The 19,298-nt window shown below is 42.2% G+C and overlaps 1 protein-coding gene and 1 long non-coding RNA gene across 15 annotated transcripts in view; one reads left to right on the top strand and one right to left on the bottom strand.

Moving 5' to 3' along the window:
- Window positions 1-10,917: 10,917 nt before the first annotated feature.
- LOC147360688 (uncharacterized) lies at window positions 10,918-13,796 on the bottom strand. Of its 2 annotated transcripts, none has more exons than XR_015139351.1 (2): window positions 13,672-13,796; window positions 10,918-11,920 (listed from the first exon to the last, which is right to left on the bottom strand). It is a non-coding gene; the product is annotated as an uncharacterized LOC147360688 (long non-coding RNA). The 2 variants fall into 2 exon arrangements; XR_015139352.1 differs by lacking the exon at window positions 13,672-13,796 and adding an exon at window positions 12,188-12,449 and having other exon boundaries at window positions 11,613-11,920.
- Window positions 12,454-19,298, top strand: part of DNAAF9 (dynein axonemal assembly factor 9) — a 167,185-nt gene continuing 160,340 nt past the window's right edge. For 6 of the 13 annotated variants that reach the window (XM_086333314.1, XM_086333309.1, XM_086333313.1 and 3 more), the window contains exon 1: window positions 12,732-12,872. Coding sequence is in view for 7 of the 13 variants with exons in the window: in XM_086333299.1 (XP_086189425.1) it covers window positions 18,546-18,691 (146 nt within the window). In the remaining 6 variants the exon portion in view is untranslated. Of the gene's footprint in view, window positions 12,873-13,784; window positions 18,692-19,298 lie in introns of those variants that run through there. The other 7 variants (XM_086333299.1, XM_086333298.1, XM_086333295.1 and 4 more) reach the window with 3 other exon arrangements.

The following is a 19,298-nucleotide window of genomic DNA, read 5'->3' as shown; positions in this document are numbered from 1 at the left end:
GAAATTATGGAATGGAAAATTCTGGAATAAACAATTCATAAGTTTTAGATTGTGTGCCATTCTGAGTACTGTGATGAAATATGCTGCCCCACTCTGTCCTACCCAGGATGTGAATCATTTCTTTGTCCAGCTTGTTCTGCCCAACAGTCTTAGTTATCAGATTGACTGTCAATGACATTGCAGGGCAATGTTCAAGTAATCACTACTTTACTTAATAATGGCCCTAAGAAGCAAGAGTAGTGATGCTGGCAAATCAGATATATCAAAGAGAAGTTATAGAATGCTTCCTATGAGTAAAAAAGTGAATATTCTCAATTTAATATGGAAAGGAAAAAAGTCAGATGCTGGGGTTGCTAAGACCTACAGTGAAAACAAAACTTCTGTCTGTGAAATTGTGAAGGAAAAAGAAATTTGTGCTAGTTTTTTTTTTTTTTCTGTCACACCTCATTCACCTACAGCCACAGTGCATAACAAGTGCTTGGTTAAGATGGAAAAGGTATTAAATTTGTACAAGAAGGTATTTTGAGAGAGAGAGAGACCAGATTCATATAATTACTATAGTATATTGTTATAATAGTTCTATTTTATTATTATTGTTGTTAATCTGCTATGTACCTAATTTATAAATTAAACTTTATAATAGGCTTGTGTGTATAGGGAAAATATAGTATATGTAGAGTTTGGTATTATCCTCACCAAGAGGAGCTTGGCAGGCTACAGTCCAAAGAGTCACAAAGGGCCAGACATGACTGAGCACACAGCACACTCAGTTACAGGTGTCCAACTGGGGATCTTGGAACATATCCCTCAGGGAAAAGCGGGGACAATTGTATCTTGTTTGTGAGGTAATCACAGGAAAAACCATCTGGAGACTAGAGAAGAGACTAGGGAAGGGAAAGCAGTTGATGGAGCATCCATTTTCAAGCACGTTATGATTATGGGCAATTAGAGCTTAATCTTGGGGAACCCTGAGAAATTCTGTGGGACACATGTCTCTGAGTCATCCCACCTGATGAGTAAGAAGCTGGACAACGACTTACGCAACAACTCCCTTCACTCACTGAGGGCTTCCAGTGGACATTAATTCCCTAGCACTTCCAGCCTGCTGACACGGATGGTGGCCAGCATGCAAGGAAATGGTAAGTGCCAACGAGCAACACCAGCGTCTGCTAAATCATCAAAAAGTCTTTTGAAAAGTTTGAATATAGCATGTTTTTCCTCTGCTTAAATTTTTTTTTTCTGTAGAGGAATCCAAAATTGTTGATGTAACTTATAACTTACAGGTTTCTATACACCAGATACCGGCTCCTTTCCCAAGAAGTTTGATCTCTAGCTATACTGAACCACAGTCCAACTATTCCCTCGGAAGCAGCTGAATCCTGCCAAACCCTGAGTTCTTTGCATTTGTTATTTTCTCTGCCTATAATGCTCTTCTCTTACTCTCTTCCTAGGAAACCCTTCGGAGGCAGAGTGGTTAGGAATATGGGCCTTGTAGAAAGAGTTAGAGTCAAAACTTAGTTCTAATAGTGCTAGTATTTGCTTAGTGGGAAATGCATGATGACAGATTATAGAGGAGAGAGTGTAAAATTGAGCGGCCTTGGGTTTTTTAAAAGAAGGTGCAACATTAGAAAACAAATTAAAAGAGGTTCAAGAAAGCCTGAGGAGATTTATTATCTAAGCTGTGATGTTACCCTTTAATGTTTCTTCATTAAAGTGTAAAAGAAATATAATTAAATTGTCAAAGGAAAAATATCTACTCTGATACTTGAGCAACTTATTTCAGCAAGTTCCTTAACCTTTCCGAAGTTTGGTTTCTTTAGCTGGAAAATGGAGAGAACTATACAAAGGCCTGAAATATAGGCGGTGAGGATCGTTGGGGGCCATCTTGGTGGTTGGCTACAACAAAGAATGACATGAAAGGTGCTTAGAATGTAGTATTATTTTAAAAATAGCTTTTTATTATTACTTATCATTTAGACCCTCCTACACAAACATCACTTCTAGTAAGAAGCCTCCCAGGTCACCACAGGTAGCTATGCAACAGCTTTGCCCAAAGAATCAAAATTGAATCTGTTCAGGTTTTTCTTATTTTTCATGTTCAAGATTGTGATTGGTGGCTCTGAGGGTAGGGGAATCAATACTTCAGGGAAGGACTCATAGCTGGTCCAGGCCTTCATACTTCTTCCTGTTCCTACAGCCCCAACACCTTCTAAATAAATGAAAAAATAAAAATAAATTAGACTCATGAAAATTAAAACATTCTGTTGCATAAAAGATATCCCTTAAGAAAATAAAAATGAAACCCTCAGAGCTGGGAGAAAAAGTTCCCAATGCATATATATGGGAAACAAATTATATTCAAAATACTTTAAAAAATTCCTTTCACTCAGTAATAAAATATATACAACTTAATTTTAAAAAGAGGACAAAATACTTAAAAGTCACTTCACAATAGAAGATATTCAGATGGTAAATAAGAACATGAAACGGTGCTCAACAGCATTATCACTTATTGTTCAGCCGCCAAGTCCTGTCTGACTCTTCACAACCCCATGAACAGCAGCACGCCAGGCTTCCCTGTCCTATACTATTTCCCGGAGTTTGCTCAAGTTCATGTGCTTTGAATAGGTGATGCCATCCAACCATCTCATACTCTGTAGTACCCTTCTCCTTCTGCCTTCAATCTTACCCAGCAGCAGGGTCTTTTCCAATGAGTCAACTGTTCAGGTAGCCAAAGTTTTGGAGCTTCACCTTCAGCATCAGTCCTTCCAAAGAGTATTCAGCGTTGATTTTCTTTAGGATTGACTGGTTTGAGCTCCTTGCTTTCCAAGGGACCCTCAAGAATCTTCTCCAGCACCCCAGCTTGAAAGCATCAATTCTTTGGCCCTCTGCCTTCTTTATTGTCTGGCTCTCACATCCGTACACGACTACTGGAAAGACCATAGCCTTGACTATATGGACCTCTGTCAGCAAAGTGATGTCTTTGCTTTTCACACTGTCGAGATTTGCCATAGCTTTCCTGCCAAGAAGCAATCATCTTTTATTTCATGGCTGAAGTCACTGACTACACTAAAACCTTTTACTGTGTGGATCCTAACAAACTGTAGACAACTCTTAACAGCAGATCATCTTACCTGTCTCCTGAGAAACCTGTATGCAGGTCAAGAAGCAACAGTCAGAACCTGGTATGGAACGATTGACTGGCTCAGGATTGAGAAAGGAGTACAACAAGGCTGTTTATTGTCACTCTGTTTATTTAATTTACCCACAGAGCACATCATGTGAAATGCCGGGCTAAATGAATTACAAGCTGGAGTCAACATTACTGCAAGAAATATCAACAACCTCAGATATGTGGATGATACCACTCTAATGGCAGAAAGTGAAGAGGAACTAAATAGCCTCTTGATGAGGGTTAAGGAGGAGAGTGAAAAAGTCTGCTTAAAGCTCAATATTAAAAAAAACTAAGATCATGGCATCTGGTCCCATCATTTCATGGCAAATAGAAGGGGAAAAGGGGGAAGCAGTGACAGTTCCTTTTCTTGAGCATTATCATTAGGGAAATACAAAGTAAAACCATACTGGGATCCCACTGTATATCCAGGAGAATGAAAGTTAAGATTGACACCACCAAGTGTTGGTGAGGATATGGAACAACTGGAATTCTCCTGCACTGCAAGTAGGAATGTAAAATGAAAACAGTTTGGAAAACTGGTTGATTGTTTCTTATGAAGCTAAATATACATGTACCATATGACCTAGCACTTTTACTCCTAGTGTTTATCCTAGAAAACTGAAAATATATGGTCATGCAAAGACTTATACACAAATGTTTATAGGACTTCAAACATAGTAGCTTCAAAATAGAAACAACTCAAATGCCCATATACCAGTAAATGGATACACAAATAATGTTTTGTCCAACCTATGGAAACTTACTCATTGGTAAAAAGGAACAAACTACTGATATGTATAACAAAATGAATAAATCCCCAAATCATTACACTGATTTCATTTATATAAATTTGAAGAGTAGACAAAACTAATCTATGGCCATTAAAATCAAATCAATAATTGTTTGGGGCCAAGATGGGGGATTTGACTGCAAAGCGGCTTCTGGGAACTTTTCTATGGTCATGGAAATGTCTGATATCCTAGTTGGGGTGGGGGGCAATAATTCTAGAACTGTAAACATTTGTCAAAACTTACTGAACTATACAGTATTTTATTATCCATTTTATTGTAAAAAATATTTTTGGAGAAAAACTTTTAAGAAGACCCTCTTAAGTGGATAACATATATTGTCTCAGATCATTTATGAGTAGGGTTGCCAGATTTAGCAAGTAAAAAACAGGTTGTCCAGTTAGATTTAAATTATATCTAATTGCTTATGCATATGTACACTGATGTAAAAGAAAAATATTGTATAGAACAGGTACTTTAAAAATGTTATTCATAGGAAATAAAAGGTATCTAAATTATATACTTTTATATTTTTCTGACCCTTTGGTTCCCTTTAGTATTTCCTTGTTTCGTGGAATTTGTTTGTAAAATTCCTTGTGCACATAATCTATGTTCATTTTCTTTGTATCAAGCTTCTACAATGGTCACATCTAACTTCTTTAGATTTTTTGTTTGTTGAATATTCATTAATGAAAAAATATAATCAGCAGTAGCATTATGAGCCAATATACTGAACATACAGTGTGTGATCACTCACCTAGAGCCAGACATCCTGGAATGTGAAGTCAAGTGGGCCTTAGAAAGCATCACTACAAACAAAGCTAGTGGAGGTGATGGAATTCCAGTTGAGCTATTTCAAATCCTGGAAGATGATGCTGTAAAAGTACTGCACTCAATATGCCAGCAAATTTGGAAAACTCAGCAGTGGCCACAGGACTGGGAAAGGTCAGTTTTCATTCCAATCCCAAAGAAAGGCAATGCCAAAGAATGCTAAAACACACATTCACACAATTGCACTCATCTCACACGCTAGTAAGGTAATGCTCAAAATTCTCCAAGCCAGGCTTCAGCAATATGTGAACCGTGAACTTCCTGATGTTCAAGCTGGTTTTAGAAAAGGCAGAAGAACCAGAGATCAAATTGCCAACATCCTCTGGATAATGGAAAAAGCAAGAGAGTTCCAGAAAAGCATCTGTTTCTGCTTTACTGACTTTGCCAAAGCCTTTGACCATGTGGGTCACCATAAACTGTGGAAAATTATGAAAGAGATAGAAATACCAGACCACCTGACCTGCCTCTTGAGAAACCTATATGCAGGTCAGGAAGCAACAGTTAGAACTGGACATGGAACAACAGACTGGTTCCAAATAGGAAAAGGAGTACGTCAAGGCTGTATATCGTCACCCTGCTTATTTAACTTCTATGCAGAGTACATCATGAGAAACGCTGGACTGGAAGAAACACAAGCTGGAATCAAGATTTCTGGGAGAAATATCAATCACCTCAGATATGTAGATGACACCACCCTTATGGCAGAAAGTGAAGAGGAACTAAAAAGCCTCTTGATGAAAGTGAAAGTGGAGAGTGAAAAAGTTGGCTTAAAGCTCAACATTCAGAACCACTTCATGGGAAACAGATGGGAAAACAGTGGAAACAGTGTCAGACTTTATTTTTTGGGGCTCCAAAATCACTGCAGATGGTGACTGCAGCCGTGAAATTAAAAGACGCTTGCTCCTTGGAAGGAAAGTTATGACCAACCTACATAGCATATTCAAAAGCAGAGACATTACTTTGCCAACAAAGGTCAAGGTCAACATAGTCAAGGCTATGGTTTTTCCAGTGGTCATGTATGGATGTGAGAGTTGGACTGTGAAGAAAGCTGAGCACCGAAGAATTGATGCTTTTGAACTGTGGTGTTGGAGAAGACTCTTGAGAGTCCCTTGGATTGCAGGGAGATCCAACCAGTCCATCATAAAGGAGATCAGTCCTGGGTGTTCTTTGGAAGGACTGATGCTAAAGCTGAAACTCCAGTACTTTGGCCACCTCATGTGAAGAGCTGACTCACTGGAAAAGACTCTGATCCTGGGAGGGATTGGGGGCAGGAGGAGAAGGGGACGACAGAGGATGAGATGGCTGGATGGCATCACCGACTCGATGGACATGAGGTGGGTGAACTCTGGGAGTTGGTGATGGACAGGGAGGCCTGGCATTCTGTGGTTCATGGGGTCGCAAAGAGTTGGGCAGGCAATGGCACCCCACTCCAATACTCTTGCCTGGAAAATCCCATGGGCAGAGGAGCCTGGTAGGCTGCAGTCCATGGGTTCGATAAGAGTCGGACAGGACTGAGCGACTTCACTTTCACTTTTCACTTTAATGCATTGGAAAAGGAAATGGCAACCCACTCCAGTGTTCTTGCCTGGAGAATCCCAAGGACGGGGGAGCTTGGTGGGCTGCCGTCTATGGGGTCGCACAGAGTCGGACACGACTGAAGTGACTTAGCAGCAGCAGCAGCAAAGAGTTGGACACGACTGAGCAACTGAACTGAGCTGAACTGAACACTAGATAAAGTTAACAACCCTGAAAACTGCTCTTCAAATATGGCTTGTTGAAGCAAACACCACCTTTCGTGGAATGAGATGGTTTTTCATTTTTTGGATTTATGCTGCATCTCTTGATCAATAACTTTTAAAAATGTTTTCTACAGAAAAAGAACATTGTCATCAATGTTTCTTCCTTTCTTCTTCAACGCTACACATGATGATTCCACTTGTTCCCATGCCATAAGAGTAGTAATAGTCTTGTAAAGCAATCAAATTCTTAATGAGATGAAATCCATTTCAAAAGGTAGTCATGACAAGTACTGTAATAATTATCCACTTCAAGTCAGGATTTCTTTTCCAGTCTCCTTTAAAAACAGTTTTGATACTTAAAGGGATAAAATCTTTACTAATCATTCCTTTAGTGCATTCTACAATTCCTTTAAGCAATAGAATGCTTCAACAGCGATAGTTTCTGTTTGCATAATCCATTGCTAAACAGATATTATACACTGTGATCCAAATAATCAGGATGGTGTGATCACTGACCTAGAGCCAGACATCCTGGAATGTGAAGTCAAGTGGGCCTTAGAAAGCATCACTACGAACAAAGCTAGTGGAGGTGATGGAATTCCAGTTGAGCTCTTTCAAATCCTGAAAGATGATGCTGTGAAAGTGCTGCACTCAATATGCCAGCAAATTTGGAAAACTCAGCAGTGGCCACAGGACTGGGAAAGGTCAGTTTTCATTCCAATCCCAGAGAAAGGCAATGCCAAAGAATGCTCAAACTACCGCACAATTGCACTCATCTCACATGCTAGTAAAGTAATGCTCAAAATTCTCCAAGCCAGGCTTCCGCAATACCTGAACCGTGAACTTCCTGATGTTCAAGCTGGTTTTAGAAAAGGCAGAAGAACCAGAGATCAAATTGCCAGCATCCACTGGATCATGGAAAAAGGAAGAGAGTTCCAGAAAAACATCTATTTCTGCTTTATTGACTATGCCAAAGCCTTTGACTATGTGGATCACAATAAACTGTGGAAAATTCTGAAAGAGATGGGAATACCAGACCACCTGACCTGCCTCTTGAGAAATCTGTACGCAGGTCAGGAAGCAACAGTTAGAACTGTACATGGAACAACAGACTGGTTCCAAATAGGAAAAGGAGTACGTCAAGGCTGTATATTGTCACCCTGCTTATTTAACTTCTATGCAGAGTACATCATGAGAAACGCTGGACTGGAAGAAACACAAGCTGGAATCAAGATTGCTGGGAGAAATATCAATCACCTCAGATATGCAGATGACACCATCCTTATGGCAGAAAGTGAAGAGGAACTAAAAAGCCTCTTGATGAAAGTGAAAGTGGAGAGTGGAAAAATTGGCTTAAAGGTCAACATTCAGAAAACAAAGAGCATGGCATCCGGTCCCATCACTTCATGGGAAATAGATGGGGAAACAGTGGAAACAGTGTCAGACTTTATTTTTGGGGGGGCTCCAAAATCACTGCAGATGGTGACTGCAGCCATGAAATTAAAAGACACTTACCCCTTGGAAGGAAAGTTATGACCAACCTAGATAGCACATTCAAAAGCAGAGACGTTACTTTGCCAACAAAGGTCCATCTAGTCAAGGCTATGGTTTTTCCAGTGGTCATGTATGGATGTGAGAGTTGGACTGTGAAGAAAGCTGAGCGCCAAAGAATTGATGCTTTTGAACTGTGGTCTTGAAGACTCTTGAGAGTCCCTTGGACTGCAAGGAGATCCAACCAGTCCACTCTGAAGGAGATCAGCCCTGGGATTTCTTTGGAGGGAATGATATTAAAGCTGAAACTCCAGTACTTTGGCCACCTCATGTGAAGAGCTGACTCATTGGAAAAGACTCTGATGCTGGGAGGGATTGGGGGCAGGAGGAGAAGGGGACAACAGAGGATGAGATGGCTGGATGGCATCACTGACTTGATGGACGTGAGTCTGAGTGAACTCCGGGAGTTTGTGATGGACAGGGGGGCCTGGCGTGCTGCAATTCATGGGGTCGCAAAGAGTCGGACACGACTGAGTGACTGATCTGATCTGATCTGATCTGATGCAGTATATGAGGCAGATAGCCAAACGGCTTCCAAAGAAACATTCGTGTTTTACTTCAACTTTGAATAAACAATGTTTGCACCTTTATGCAAACATCTGGCATCATTTGTATCATCTCCACCAAAAGCAGTACAATTTTCCTCTTTAATTCCTAATTCAAAAGGAAAGAGTTTTTTCCTCTGCAAATTTTGCTCTTGTTTCTGAAGTCTCATCTGGAAGAGTTTTTACTAAAAATAACCTTACAAGTGAGCCTTTTCACAAGAAAGGTATTGTACAAGTGAATTTCTCTGCATTGTCATTGCTTGAATCCATAAAAAAGATGAGGCATTTAGGGCTTTGATAATCACTGAAGTAGTAAATGGAGTTATTACATTTTAAATTATTGCAGTAGGTGTTGTCCTGGCATTTGACATTTTGCTTCCAGTTTTGGAATTAGAAAATACTGGTAGCAATACATTCAAAGAGTCATTCAAGCTGAAAGACTGATGACAGTATACAATGTGGGAGGCTGCTACAACTTCTGCTGTGATTATTTTATGTTCTTCATCTAGATTTCTCATAATCAAATTTTTATTTTATCACTTTCTATGATTCAAGTTGAAGAAATCACGCATCTTTTACGCTTAGCTGTTATTATATGCTGGTTTATGTCAGACTTTCTATCATTTTCAATATTGAATGAACATTTGCATACCCCACAGAGAGCTTCAAGAAGACTTTTTCCTCATTTGATAATGTCCACTGTTCAGAAAATTTATCATGAAATTCACACTTGCATTTTGGCATTTAGAGGTTTAATACAGCAAATAAAAAGAGAGGTAATTCAATTTATTTTCAACAAGGGTGAGAAGACAACTTAATGGGAAAAGAAATGGTTCTGAGACAACTAGATAGCCACAAGCAAAAGAATGAAGCTGAACCTCTACCTCACATCAAATACAAAATTTCCATATCAAATGGATCAAATACCTATATATAAGAGCCAAAGCTACTAACTCAGAAGAAAATGTCAGGGATTAAATCCCTGGGTTAGGCAATGGTTTCTTAGATATGACACCAAAGGCACAAGCAAAAAAGACAAAATAGATAAATTCGATATCAACAAAATTAAAAATTATGTGGTTCACAGGACACCATCAGAGATGTGAAAAGACAACCCACAGAGTGTGAGAAAATTTTTGCAAATTGTAGATCTAATAAGGGACTTGTATTTAGGATAAATAAAGAATTGTGTTCTATGCTTAGTCACTCAGTTGTGTCCCACTCTTTGCAACCCCATGGACTGGGGCCCGCCAGGCTCCTCTGTTCACGCTGATTCTCCAAGGCAAGAATACTGGAGTGGGTTGCCGTGCCCTCCTACAGGAAATCTTCCCAACCCAGGGACAGAACCCAAATCTCCCACATTGCAGGCAGATTCTTTACCATCTGAGCTACCAGAGTAGGGCTGTAAGTGGTACAACTGCTTTGGAAAACAGTTTGAAAATTCTTCCAAAGGTAAATAAAATTACCCAGCAATTCCACTCCTAAGTTATATTCCCAAGAGACTTGAATCATATACCCACCAAAAAACTTGTACATGAATGTTCACAGCAGCATTCACTAAAAAAAAAAAAGTTAAAAAATGAAAAGAACCCAAATGTCCATCAACTGATCAATGGATAAGAAAGATGTGATATCCATGTAATAAGAGTATTATTCAACCATAGAAATGAAACCTTTGTACAATACTACAACACGAATGAGCCTTGCAAACACTATGCTAAATGAAGAGTTGGACACAAAGGACTACATACTATATGATTTCATTTATGTGAAACGTTCAAAATAGGCAAAGCCAGAGACAGAGAAATTAGTGGTTGCCTAGTGTTGGGATCGGAGAAGGCAATGGCACCCCACTCCAGTACTCTTGTCTGGAAAATCCCATGGATGGAGGAGCCTGGTGGGCTACAGTCCATGGGGTCGCTAAGAGTCGGACACGACTGAGCGACTTCACTTTCACTTTTCACTCTCATGCATTGGAGAAGGAAATGGCAACCCACTCCAGTGTTCTTGCCTTGAGAATCCCAGGGACGGGGAAGCCTGGTGGGCTGCCGTCTATGGGGTCGCACGGAGTCGGACACGACTGAAGCGACTTAGCAGCAGCAGCAGCAGCAGCAGCAGCAGTATTGGGATAGTTGGGAAGAAATGGGGGAGTGACGACTAAATGGTTTCTTTTTGGAGAGCTGGAAATGTTCTAAAATGATCGTGGTACAGCTAAAATGATTGCACAGCTTTGTGAATAAACCGATTGCATTGTAAAACAAAAAACATTGATACTAGTGACCAATACAAAAATTGAAAAAGTATTTAATACATCTAATGTCTGCATCATTGCATCTGTCACAAAGTCCAAACTCGTACGTGGGAATTGAGTCACGAAAGGGTTGGGAACTTGAATTTAAGAAAAGCAAATTGAACTCAAAGGTGAACGGTCTGCCTACAAAGAAGAACTGCACTTGTAAGGAACATTTTCGTTTAACAAAGTCATAACGGATCTTACACAATGTTTTGGGAAGCTTGCTTTTAGGGATTGGCGGTATTTCAGAAGCGTGAGCGTACACCGACTGAGTTCCAGCTTCCTCCTCACGGTTATTATAGTAACGCTGCTGAGGGTCTACTAAACCTTTAGAAGCCTGGTCCCCGCAGTGAGGCACTTGCTGATTGGTTGTCGCCTAGAAGCATGGAGCTGTCAATGATTGGCTGAGGCTGACATTGATTTAGGCTGACTTTGATTTAGCAACTTTCAGAAGCCTAGGTACTGGAGTGAAACTGTTGTTGAATGGCTGATTTTCAGAAGCCACTGGAGTGAGGCTGTTGCTGATTGGTTGGTTTGCAGAGCCAGTGTACTGATGTGAAGTGATTTCTTGTTCAGGACTTGGAACTTGAGCCAGAAAATCTTTTCCTTTCTTGAATATGAAAAACAAGTACTTTTAATTTCTAGTTCCTTCTTTTGGTGTTCCCTCAGCCAAACTCATTGGAGAAACCATAGAGATTGATCAAATCTTTTATTTGTAGAGAAAGGACTTTCAGCTAGTAATTTAAGAACAAAATACTGTGGCAGAAAGAAGTGTTAAAGAGTGAAAGTGTTAGTCGCTCGTCCTCGTCAGACTCTTTGAGACCCCATGGGCTATAGCCCGCCGGGCTCCTCTCACCAAGGGATTCTCCAGGCAAGAATACTGGAGTGGGTTGCCATTTCCTTCTCGAGGGTATCTTCCCAACTCAGGAATGGAACCCGGGTCTCCCACGTTGCAGGCAGATTCTTTACCGCCTGAACCACCAGGGAAGCCCAATTGACTGTAAAAAGACGAATATAGGACATTTAGGGCATCCTGACAAAGTCAGTATATGACGCAGAACAAAATCATTAAATATATCCCATATATATATATAATGCCTGGAAACTCTGTGAATTATACATAAGACTGAGGCTCTTTTGCTTTCTTACACATTGCCCTGTGGTTGGAAACGGGTGGACTTAGAATCTGAACTGTAAAAGGCAGGGATCCTCTGGGCCCCTGTGAGCCCCTAACGTCTGTGCAAGGTTAGGCGCGCATTGCTAACCCGAGGTCGGCTAGAAATCGGCTGAATGTTTGAAGGGAGGATGCGTAGTTGATTAGCAGCGGGTGTAGAAACTGCAGCAAGGTACCCTCCGGGGAGACCGGGGTACGCGATCCGAGCACCCAAGCGGCATTCGAGTCTGCCCCCGCGCCGGCGAGGTGCAGCAACTTCTGAAGGTTCTGCAGGAGGCCGAGGGCGGCTGAGCGGGGCGGGGCGGAACGAGGCCCCGCCCCTGGGAGCGCCTGTGTGCGTGGCTGGCAGCGCCGCAGAATCCGACTCCACGATAGGGAGCCTGAAGATAGGGCAGAGCAGCGGCGTGGTAGCCTTAATTCTGGGCAACCGCGCTCGCAGCATCCGACGCAACCGCCTCGAAGCTTAAGGAGGACTCGGCCCTGCGGCCCTGTGCCCGCCCCCTACCCACTGCAGACGCCCACATCCGCGCCCTTTGCGCCCGTCGGGCTCCGCCCCCGCCGTGCTCCTGCACGCTGCGCCCCCCGCCCACCCGGCACGCCCAGCCGCCCCGCCTGGCAGAAGTGGGCCTGAAGCCGCCCCTCAGGCTTGAGCGACCCTCGCAGCGGCTCGGTCCTCCTCCGCTGTCGACTGCAATGGACGCATATCCCCCGCACCGGGTGGGGCTGACCCGGGCGCGCTCCCTCGGCGGCCTTGGCCGAGGGTCGCCCTCCGTCAGGTACAGGGGGACGAGGCCTCAAAGGGGCGGGCGAGGGGTTGCGGGCTGTTGGGGTCTGGCGACGCCGCTCGCCGAAGGGCGTGGTCCGATATGGCTTCCTAGCGGACGGTTTTTCCCTGAACAGTTTCCTGAGGAACGTTTCCCGAGGAACGGCGCCTGGTGCCGAGGCTCCCACAATGGCTTCCTTGTCGACAACCCCACAACGGATCCCCTGTGAAGACCCCCGTGCTATGACATCCCCACCCCCACAGAACATTTCACCATGAAAAGATTCTCTTATCGAGGACCTGCACAGTGGCTGATTAACTCACTTGCCTTCCCCGTAGAATATTTCTCCCAGAAATGGCCATCATTGAAGACGTCCCCTCACAATAGCTCCCCTGTATAGAACCCCATATTGGTTTACCTAGAAATGGCTGACCTGCCTTGCTCCCCTGAAGGAGCAGGTCTCGTTTAGAACCTTTCCTCTGCATTGCGTCTGCCCCCTCGCTCCCCCTACACAAACACCCACCCGGACCGCATCTTCCATACTGCGCGTTTCCGCACTTCCCCACTGCCCTGTCCTGAGTCGCTCCCTCACTCCATGATGAGGAGCTCAGATTGAGGAGAGGTGGAGGTCGTTAGGGGCGCAGGAGGCAAAAACTGCGTAGGGAAGGGGGGCCAGAATCCCCGAAAGCTGCGGACCCCAGGCCACAGAACCTAGAGATAAAGGCCCCGGGGTGCCTCAGTACAGGGAGAGTCCCCGCTGCTTTTCTGTATATGAAGATTTATTTCTACTCTCTGTGCCTTTGGGACTGACCTTAATAGTCTTGGTATCGTTTGTGATGGAACTGGGTTGGGGCCGTCAGCGAAGTGCGGATGATGAAATAATGGAGGGGTTGTGGCAGAGACCGTTGAGAGGAATGGAGGAAGAGAGAGAAATGGGCTTTGGTTCTGCTAAATTGTCATTAAGCCAGAAGAGGATTTTTGTTTGTTTTGTTCGCTTTTTCTCGATTCTAGCTCTTTAGCAAAGCAAATACAGTGTTCCTATGAAAGAAGGTTCTCAACTTACCTGTGAAAACAGTCTTTCCTATATCTTTGTTACGGTATTTAAGGCATTGTATTTTAAAATTTTTGCTCGAAAATGTTTTTTATCGCTTTGTTATGTTTTTATCTTGTTTGAACTCCACCAGATTCGTGACGAATAAGAGCTAAATCTTAGAATCATGTCCTTCTCATACTTATTGACATTCCTTCTTCCACGCCAGCTACTAACGCATGTTTGTTGAATAAAGGATAGAGGAGGTGGGACTAGATACCCTTGGTTTCATTTGGGAGTCTTGGTTGCTTCTGATTTGGCTGGTGACAGGTGACATAGTTGGATTCCTCTTCAGCTCTGCAGTGGAATTCCATTGGGCTTTAAGGTTCCAATTGTTTAGCTGCTTGTGGTAACCATCTCCAGTCTGTTTTAACGTTTCTGGCAGCCAGTTTCACTGTTACAAAGTATTTGAATGTTGAATACAATAGAAACTGCTCTGGGTACTTAGAACTTGGGCAGCCACCCTTTAAATTCAAGGCCTTTGTAGACTTGAGATTTGTCCCTATCATCTTGAGCTTTGATGTCTGGAGTCTTTTAAGGAAAAAAAAGCTTCCCAGTAAAATCCATCTCTAAAATAACTGCTTCCTTCCTTGCTTCTAGTAGCATGGCAGCATGCTTTTTTTTTTTTTTGGTAAGTATTTTTTTGTTTTGTTTTGTTAAAAACATTAACGTTTACTAACTTTACTAATCATATTCAAATTTCGAATTTTCTGCCATGTGGTTTGAGTGAAACTTGTTAGTCGTCGGACAGGGATAGTACCAGGTACCTCAAGGCCTGGTGTTTGTATACCTTTGGTAAAAGAAATTTGACGAATTTCCTTTCCCTTCCGTTTTTAACTGAACATACTTTTTTTGCTCATTCAGTCAAGCCTTTCCCTGATTATGACGCTGAATGTTCCTACCAGGTTTGTTCTCAGTACTTTGCTATCACCCATATTTGGGCTTCTTTGCTACACTCCGACTCCTGAGTGATTAAAGAGGCAGGCCTAACTGGTGAAGTTACATTCCTAAAGACCCATAGATGGTACTTTGCAAGTGAGTGGCACTATTCTAGCAATGGGGTTAATCTTCACAGACTAGGTATAGAGATCACGAGTTAAAATATTGTTACTTAGATCTGGAAGCCACTCATGGTAGTCATCAGTGCTGTCCATCAAATATCTTGGGTTTCTGTCTCCTGGGCACATGGTACAGTTGTACTTGCTTGCCCCCTTGAAGTTGAGTATGGCCTTGTTAGTTGCTTTTGGTTAGTGAAATGTGCACAGGAATGATGTGTATCCCTTCATGGTAAAAGCTTCTGGTGTGTAACTTGCCACTCTCTTTCCCTCTGTTTTGGTGATTGTGTGCTCCAGATGGTGACTAGTCTTAATCTGGGAACCAGAACTAGCTTCCAGATGACCTATCTTTGACATGTAGACTGAGCAAGAAATAAGCCTGTTTTCAAGCCACTGAGATTTTGGAGTTATTAAAATAACTGAAGTGAAAGTCACTCAGTCATGTTTGAGTATACAGTCCGTGGAATTCTCCAGACCAGAATACTGGAGTGGGTAGCCTTTCCCTTCTCCAGGGTATCTTCCCAACAGAGGGATCAAATCCAGGTTTCTTGCATTGGAGGTGGATTCTTTACCAGCTGAACCACAAGGGAAGCCCAAGAATACTGGAGTGGGTAGTCTATCCCTTTTCCAGCAAATCTTACCGACCCAGGAAAGGACCGTGGGTCTCCTGCATGCAGGCGGACTCTTTACCAACAAAATAACTATCTTTGTTTGTACTAAGGAACCAATGGAAATAGTTGAAATATGCTTTCCTACTTAAGATCTTTTCCTGCAGAGGAATCTGATCCTGCTTTGGACTTGTTTAATAGTTTAAATTTCACTGCCTCTTTATGCAAATTCCAATATATACTGTGCTGGATGCTGTGAATTCAGACAGATAAGACAGACGTCTGCCCTCCAAGAGCTTCTTTGTAAGGGGAGAGAGATAAAAACAGTAAAAAATCATAATACGGAATGGTGAGAAATAAGTCTTGGGGATGAAATAGGGAAGGAACAATAATGTTAGAAGGCATAGGCAGTTTTGAGACTCAGCAGTTGGAAGAATGGAGTTGCCAGTTACTCATATTGGAAACACTGGAATAAGAGTAGGCTTGTGGAAAAAGGGTTCAATTTTGGCCTTGTTCATTTTGAGTTTCCTAATTGATATCAAAGTGGAGATACTGCATTAGCAGTTGGATATATTAGACTGGAGTTCAGGAGAGAGATTGGAACTGGAAATACCACTCATATTACTGATGACTCCAAGTTTGTTTGTTTTTTTTAAACTTGACTGGATAGAAACCCAGGGAGTAAATGTAGATAGAGAAGAGGACCGGCATCCAAACTCTGGGATTTCCTGTGTAGAAAAGACAGTGTACCAATGTCTTCCAGAGTTTGAGGGAAAATGGATTCCTACCTCCTGAAATAAGGGAAGAATCAAGGACAGTTATGGTCTAATGATAAATGTTAGCATAGACAATTAGATTTAGTAATACGGAGGTCGTTGATGGCCTTGACAAAACAGTTTTGGTGTAGTGGATTCAGGAGAATCTAGGAGAGAAATTGGAGACAGTGAGTATAAAGAGTTATAGTGATGTTATTTCAAGGATTGTTATAAGGGAGAGCAGAGTAATAGGGCTGTGGCTGGAGGAGCATGAAATGCTAAAGTTCTTTTTGTCTTTAGGTGGGCAGATAGCATGTTTGTAAGTTAACAGGATGTTGGAGTACAGAGAAACAAATTGATGATTAAGAGAGAGAAGGGACAATATGGATATGTTGGCCTCAAGCTAGATAGGGACGTGGACAACGGTTCATCTGTGGTGATTAAACTAACCCAAGTACTGGGGCATTGTTAGCTTGGTAGTGGGACAGAGTGAAAGTTCTCTTCTTATTACTTCATATGCTCAGTTAAATAAGAAGGAAGGTCTTCAGCTAAAAATGAAAAGTGAGAGAGGTGTTGGAAGTTTGAGGAGAAAGCAGGTGTGAAATTCATCCAGGAGAGTGAGGGAAAATGAGATGAATAAGGAAATATTTTTGGATTGCCAGATAGCACCAGGTGCCCATTTGGTTGAATTTAAGATGAGACCCAGTTACCATGTTGAATGTTTTACCTTAAGATGTATTAAGCTCCTTGGATGTGGGCAGTTGGGGAGGGAGTGGCAGAGGTAGGATAGAGCAGTGGTCTCCAATCTTTTTGGCACCAGAGACTGATTTCCTAGAAGACCAGAGTTGGGGGTGGGGAGAATGGTTTTGAAATGATATAAGTGCAGTAGGTTTCGAGCTCCAGTAATGCCAGCAGTGGAGAGTGGCTATTAATACACATGAGGCTTCACTTGCTCACGACTCATCTCTTGCTGTGCAGCCTGGTTCCTAACAAGCCATAGACCAGTACTGGTTGTCACCCAGGGGTTGGGGACCCCTGGGATAGAGGACATCATTGGAAGATAGGAGTAAAGGAACTGGGAGGTAAGGATAGTAGAAGGTCAGTGCGTATTGAGATCATCATGAATTAAGTTCGGAGTAGTAATAGCAAAGAGACAATGATCCAGAAGCCAAAATCTTGAGGGAATGTGGAGGACTGAGTGACCTATTGTAGATGTCTGTAACAAGAAGGGATAGTGAGTGGTTATTATTTGTTGGGATGAAGAAATCATCCAATATAAAATACAGTTTCTCAAAAAGTCTCTGTTTCCAGATTAAAACAACCCTCCAAAAATCCAGCACAATTAATTTAAAAATATGCATGTGTGGCATAGCATCATGACATTTTTGAGCACTATAAAGAGAAAAGGATATCTACAAATAAAATAAAGTCAGGAATCATAAGATTGGACGCTAGAGGATAATGGAGCAAATAGTGCTTACTAAAAGAAAATGGATTCCCACTCAGAATCCTTTATCCAACCAAATTCTCAGGCAGGTGAGGGAGGGATAAAAACATTTCACACATGCAAGATCTCATAGTTTGACTTTCCATGCACCCTTTATGAGTCACTGAATGGGGTGTGCTTTAGCAAAAAGTCTGACCGAGGAGCTCCTGTGCTGGAGTTCTATAACATGTATAGGTGAGATTTCTTCCTTGTTAAAGGGCTCATAAGAAAGGGCCTTCTTTGTTGGCACCTGGAAATTACCAAAGAGTTGGGACCATTTTTTGGTTGTCATTTCCCACATTGCTTGCCCTAGTGCTTAGGTCAGTGTCTGGCACATAGTCAGTACTCAGTAAATGTGACCGCTGTTGTTAGCTGTTGTGAAACACTGCTTGCACTAATTATTTGTTGAATGAATAGACAATAATTATAGGTGAAACTGTGGGCTATGGGTGTTCAGAGAATGAAGACTCACATTTGTAAGCTAAATGGTGGGAAAGTGGTTAATCATAGTGATGTTCTACTGAGAGGGCTTAAGTAAAGCCTCACAGAGGCAGATTCTCTCTTCAGGTGATGTTTACTGGCCAGTACCCATGGTTCTGTTTTTGGTTTACAGATCTACAGAAATAGTAATTGTCCCTGCCTTTGTTGTTGTTGTTCAGTCGCTCAGTTGGATCCGACTTTTTGTGACCTCATGGACTGCAACACACCAGCCTTCACCATCTCCCAGAACTTGCTCAGACTTATATCCATTGAGTCAGTGATGCCATCCAACCATCTCATCCTCTATCGTCTCCTTCTCCTCCTGCCTTATCTTTCTCAGCATCGGAGTCTTTTCCAGTAAGTCGGCTCTTTGCATCAGGTGGCCAAGTATTGGAGCTTCAGCTTCAGCTCAGTCCTTCCAGTGGATATTCAGGATTGATTTCCTTTAGGATTAACTGATTTGATCTCCTTGCAGCCCAACGGACTCTCAAAGAGTTTTCTCCAACACTGCAGTTTGAAAGGATCAGTTCTTTGATGTTCATCCTTTATGGTCCAATTCTGACATGTGTACATGACTACTGGAAAAACCATAGCTTTGACTATACCAACCTTTGTCGGCAAAGTAATGTTTCTGCTTTTTAGTATGCTGACTAGGTTTGTCATAGCTTTTCTTCCAGGGAGCAAGCATCTTTTAATTTCATGGCTGCAGTCACCATCCTCAGTGATTTTGGAGCCCAAGAAAATAAAATTTTTCATGGTCCCTGCCTTAGGAGAACTCAATATGCAGAGCAAGATATGACCTTGTATGTATGAAGATGTGAAGTTTCACCTTCAGTATACTTACTGGGATGCTGGCCAGGGAAGCTTGGTTTGGTGCTTATAGAAGTAAAAAGGGTTTGCTTACTTATTTTTTTATGACCTTATTTCTGAACCAGGGGTGGAGGACTATTTATGGATTTCACCC

The sequence above is a fragment of the Bos grunniens genome, chromosome 13, assembly GCF_055505025.1.
Source record: "Bos grunniens cultivar Pamir isolate PY7600 chromosome 13, Bosgru_T2T1.0, whole genome shotgun sequence".
In the NCBI taxonomy this organism is placed as follows: domain Eukaryota; kingdom Metazoa; phylum Chordata; class Mammalia; order Artiodactyla; family Bovidae; genus Bos; species Bos grunniens.
This window is presented reverse-complemented; position numbering and strand designations above follow the sequence as displayed.